The sequence below is a fragment of the Erinaceus europaeus genome, chromosome 4, assembly GCF_950295315.1.
Source record: "Erinaceus europaeus chromosome 4, mEriEur2.1, whole genome shotgun sequence".
Lineage (NCBI taxonomy): Eukaryota > Metazoa > Chordata > Mammalia > Eulipotyphla > Erinaceidae > Erinaceus > Erinaceus europaeus.
Genome location: NC_080165.1, coordinates 94,724,420 through 94,730,095, shown reverse-complemented (window position 1 = coordinate 94,730,095; position 5,676 = coordinate 94,724,420). Strand labels below are relative to the sequence as shown.

At 40.4% G+C, this 5,676-nt stretch overlaps 1 protein-coding gene across 1 annotated transcript; it reads right to left on the bottom strand.

Moving 5' to 3' along the window:
- Nucleotides 1–3,938: 3,938 nt before the first annotated feature.
- PGK2 (phosphoglycerate kinase 2) lies at nt 3,939–5,419 on the bottom strand. Its single transcript, XM_007535671.2, has one exon. It carries the CDS (start codon nt 5,290–5,292, stop codon nt 4,039–4,041), a length of 1,254 nt encoding a protein of 417 aa, XP_007535733.1. The 5' UTR covers nt 5,293–5,419; the 3' UTR covers nt 3,939–4,038.
- Between the last annotated feature and the right edge of the window lie 257 nt (nt 5,420–5,676).

Genomic DNA, 5,676 nt, shown 5'->3' with positions numbered 1-5,676 from the left:
TCTCTCCTTCTCTTCCCCTTTCTTTCTCCTCTTCTTCTTCCTCCTAAACAATAAATTAATAAATTAAATAAATACACGACCCAGAGCCATATACAAATTTAATGTAATCCTTATCAAGATTCTAACCATACTATTTTAGGAGAATAGAACAAAAGCTACAGATGTTTATATCTGGAACCAGAAAATACCTAGAGTTGCCAAAACAATCTTGAGAAGAAAGAACAGACTGGGAGCATCATACTCCCAGATCTCAAATTGTACTATGGGGCCATTGCAAACAAAACTGTTTGGTACTGGAATATGAATAGACACACTGACCAGGGGAATAGAATTGAGAGCCCAGAAGTAAATTTTCACACCTATGGACATCTAATCTTTGCCTGAACTATTAAATGAGAAAAGGAGAGTCTCTTAAACAAATGTTGTTGGAAAAACAACATGGGTTGAAATGTGCAGAAGAATGAAACTGAACCACTATATTTAACCAAACACAAAAGTAAATTCGAAGTCGATTAAAGACTTGGATGTTAGAACAGAACTATCAAATACTTAGAGACTTTTTGGAGACTTTTTATTATAGTTGGGCTATTTCTTTTTCACTATCACACACTGTACGTGTATGAGGAGGAGTATTGGAGGTATAAGAAACATAACTGTATTTTTCAGTTAACTTTTGGGCTTCCCAGTGGATTGCATAGAAAAACTGTGCCTCATTTAGATATATCCAGTATTGAAAGGGAAATATTAACTTGACATTTGACAGTCTTTCTTAAAGGGATCTTTACTAGATAGGTAAAATAATAAAGGAATATTTGTACATGGATAATTGGGCCTCAGAGTGACAGTCTGTCAAAACATTTCTTCCTTTTACTAGTAGAAGCTATTGATTTTTTATCTGAGTACAAGGTAGCCAGCTAAAGGGAATATAGCCCCAAGCCATTCTTGCAAAATAGACCTTATTGCAGTTAGTAATATGGTGGGGGAAACTTTCTACAATTCTACAATTTGGGAAAATTGTGGAAATGTATCTAAAAGAAATACATTGTCTTTCAGTAACTACCCTTTTCGGAAGTAGTAAGCATGCAGGTAGATACCTCAGAGATGGAATTCCCTTATTGAAAGTAGCATTACTTTATCTAGCTTGGTTCCCTAGATGACTTTATGGAGAAAAGCCCATCAATTTTTTTGGACTTTTATGCAAAAGAGTGATAGAATGTAATTTTGTTACAGCTGATGTGATTTTATTTTTACTTGATTATAAATATATACTTGAGCTCTCATATGTTCTCTGAAATTGTTATGACATTATCAAATTGTTCTTAGAAATATTGGAGAGTTTCAGGAATATGAAAAGTGTACTTTAACTCAATCATTTAGGATGTTAAATATATACAGCTGGGGTGGATTATTCTTCATTTTTATTCTTAATTTGTTAACGTATTTCCATGCACCAAAATATTTTTCTCTCAAGAACCAGACAAAATGTTCTACATAAGTAATTTTCATTGATTCTACATTTGTATTTCCTTAGTCCACTTTCTGAGATTCAATTCCTCTATTAGTCTTATGACCAATATATTTATATGCATATGGGTTATTTATCTCAAAATCTTAGTCTTAAGATTTTGCAGTTATATGTTTTATTAAGTAATACTTGCTTTAAAAATAAAGCAGTTGGGATCTGAAAGTGGATCTATAGGATCTAAATCCTACAGAGCATGTATGTTATTTTGTATGAATACCCTGGTTCTAACTCTCATGTCCTTTCCCCCTTAATAAAACCAAAATAAGAGGAGTCACTATGAGGAGTGGAGCCATGTTGCTAGTGACTCCTCTTATTTTGGTTTTTATTAAGAAAAAAAGGAGGGGAAATAACTTCTCAGAGCAACAGAGTCATCACGTAGACACTGAATCCCAGCAATAAGACTATAGGCAAATAATGAAAAAATATATATTTTCTACTAGGGTTATTACTGTTATTGAGTGCCTGAATGACCAATTTAACACTCCCAGAGACCAGTTTTTCCCTTTTCCTTTTGATAAAGCCATAGAAAAATAAAGGGAGAAAGAAAGGCATTTAAAATACTACTCCATTGCTTCTAAAACTTCCCTCTTGCAGGTGGGGACTGGGGTTTAATTACAGGTCCTTATGCATGGTAGCCTGTGCACTCTACCTGGTGTGCCCCAAAGCAATCACTTTTTTCTTTTTTTTTCTCAGCCCCTTTTATCTTTATTGGGGGGGGAGTTAGTGGTTTACAGTCAACAGTGAAATACAGTAGTTTGTACATGCGTAACATTTCTTAGTTTTCCATGTAACACCCTGACCCCCCACCTAGGTCCTCCTCCACCATCATTTTGCAGGACCTCAGCACCCCCCCCCCCCGGCCCAGCATCCTTTGCTTTGGTGCAATACACCAACTCCAGTCCAAGTTCTGTCCAAAGCAATTACTTTCATGAAACCTGGATTTAATATGAAGTTCTGATTCTAGTGGACATATACATTTAGTCTTGCATTGACATATAGACACAATGACTTGCTTGAGATTATTGTCTTTCATTTTTTTAACATTTGGGGTTTAATAAGTATCTTTCCCCCTATTTTATTGGATAGGACAAATTGAAGAGGAAGGAAGAGTAGAGGTGAAGACAGAAAGACACCTGCAGACCTCCTTCACCACTTGTGAAACATCCCCCTAGCACATAGGAAGCAGGGGCTTGAATCCAGGTTCCTGAACATGATAATATGTGTGTATATTAGTCACCACCTGATACCAATAAGAATCCTTTATTTTCTAGTTTGTTTATTTATTTATTTATTGCCTCCAGGGTTATTGCTGGGGCTCGGTGATGGCACTACTAATCCACTGCTCCTGAAGGTCATTTTTTTCACTTTATTGGATAGGACAGAGAGAAATTGAAAGGGGAGGGGGAGACAGACAGGAAAAGAGACAGAGAGACACCTGCAGACCTGATCACTGCTTGTGAAGTGATCCTTACCCCCAAATATAGGAGGCTGGTGGCTCCAGTTGGGATCCTTGTGCAGGTCCTTACACTTCCTACTATGTACGCTTAACCCAGTGCACCACCGCCTAACCCCCTTATTTAATTTTATAAGAAATTTTCAAAATTAATGTTTGGGACTGGGTGGTTGCACACCCGGTTGAGCACACACACTACAATGAACAAGCACCCAGGTCCACTGTCCCCACCTGCAGAAGGAGAGCTTTGCAACTGGTGAAGAAACATTGCAGGTCTCTCTCTCTCTCCCTCCTTCCCTCCGTCCTTCACTATTTCCCCCTTCCCTCTCTATTTTATAATAATTTAAAAATAAAATAAATGAAAAATAAATTAAAGGAAGCACTGAGCTATGGGTTATTAAATTTTTTATTATTAGCTTTGAAGGTACCCATGAATTCTCAAAGGCAGCTGTTCTTTGAGGTTTGGGCATTTCTTTTTTTTTTTTTTTTTTAATTATCTTTCTTTATTGGATAGAGACAGCCAGAAATCGAGGGGGAAGGGAATGATAGAGAAGGAGAGAGACAGAGAGACACTTGCAGCGCTGCTTCACGACTCGCAAAGATTTCCCCCTGCAGGTGGGGACCAGGGGTTTGAACCTGGGTCCTTGTGCACTGTAGCATGTATGCTCAACCAGGTGCGCCACTGCCCGGCCCTTGAGGTTTGGGCATTTTTATTGTTTACAAATTTGTTTCTGCCTTTCCCTTACCAGAAACTGATTTTTTTGTTTGTTCCATGTTTCAAGTAATGAAACAATGTGAACTGAAATGAAAAAAGAAGATTCAGTTTATTTGATGCATTTTAATAGGCAATATTAAGAGTATACCCTCCTCCCTATGAATTGCAACAGTGAAGTTGAAATGAGATCTTGAAGACAGTTAGCAAATACATGACAGAACTGAAATGAAATGCATGGCTGTGCCGATGTTGGCCTAACTCTTGATCACTGTCTTGGTCTGCAAGGTAGATTATATAACAAATGTTAAACTGAGACGTAGACAGAAGCGGTAGAAGTATTGACAACTACAGGTTGCTGAGAGCCTCCACTCCAGGCAAGACTTTACCTTCCAGAAGCTCTAGACTGGCACCTCCTCCAGTGCTCACATGACTGACTTTATCTTCTGTGTTCCACTTGGCACAGCAAGTAGCAGTGTCTCCACCTCCTATAATGGTGACGCAGCCCCTGGAAGTGGCTTTAACAACTTCATCCATCAGGGATTTGGTTCCACTAGCAAAAGCATCCCATTCAAATACACCTACAGGTCCATTCCACACAATTAGTTTGGCCTGGGCCACAACTTGAGCAAACTTCTTGTTAGTCTCAGGACCACAGTCCAAAGCTCTCCATCCATTAGATATACCAGATGCTACAGTGGCTTGCCCAACTTTCGCATTCTCTTCATACTTGTCGGCAGTGACAAAGTCAACGGGAAAGCTAATTTTCACACCATTCTTGCTAGCTTTGTCCATAATTTCTTTGACAATTTTGGCCCCCTCTTCATCATACAGAGAATCGCCAATCTTCATGTTGTTGAGCACCTTAAGGAAGGTAAAAGCCATTCCACCGCCAATAATCATCTCGTTGACCTTGTCTAGCAAATTTTTGATAAGTTGGATTTTGTCTGCCACTTTGGCTCCACCGAGTATGGCCAGAAAAGGTCTCTCTGGGTTTTCCAAAGCTTTGGCAAAATACTCCAGCTCCTTCTTCATAAGAAATCCTGAGGCCTTCTGGGGAAGGTTTACTCCCACCATGGAACTGTGGGCCCGGTGAGCCGTGCCGAAAGCATCGTTGACATAAACATCGCCGAGTTTGGAGAGGGATGCTCGAAAAGCGTCTATTTGGGCTGGCTCGGCTTTGATTTTATTTCCGGAAGCATCCTGACCTTTGCCTTCTTCTTCCACATGGAAGCGCAGGTTCTCCAGCAAGATAACCGAGCCAGCAGCTGGATTGGCACAGGCTTTCTCCACATCTGGACCCACACAGTCCTTGAGGAATAGGACATCTTTGCCCAGCAAGGACTTGAGCTCAGCAGCAACGGGCCCTAAGGAATATTTATCAGGCATGGGGACACCATCTGGACGACCAAGATGACTCATCAGCACTACTGACTTGGCTCCGTTGTCCAGACAGTATTTTATGCTTGGGAGGGAAGCCACGATTCTCTGGTTGTTTGTAATCTGGTTCTTCTTCATAGGGACGTTGTAATCTACCCTCATGATGACTCGCTTCCCTTTAACATCCAGTTTGTCCAAGGTTAACTTCTTTGAAAGTGACATTTTGACCAAAGGGGGGAAAAAATAAAGTCACACAGCTGATTCCTGGATGTCAAGGATGAAGAACCATGTTAGTGCTTCTGGGAGGCCGGATGGATGTTAGCTCTCAACGTCCTTTAGCTTTGACCCGCCTCTTTTTGTCTTAACCGTTAAGTTTGACACACAGCAGTCACATGACGCATGGGGAAAGGGAAACTGGCTCTGTGATTGGTTAATGGACCTGTCAATCTGAACTTGAATCCCCCCACCCCCCAGCCAGGTACACATTTAAACTTCCTGGAATGAGAAGGAACCTGGAGTGCTGGTGCCTGACTAGTAGCTAGAGCTGAGGAGGTAAAAGAGAGAGCTCAGAGGGGCCAGAGAGACAGCCCTACAGAAGAGCACCTG

Bases quoted from the DNA above. Each gene is read 5' to 3' on its own strand.
- PGK2 (XM_007535671.2), bottom strand. From the start codon at position 5,292: ATGTCACTTTCAAAGAAGTTAACCTTGGACAAACTGGATGTTAAAGGG.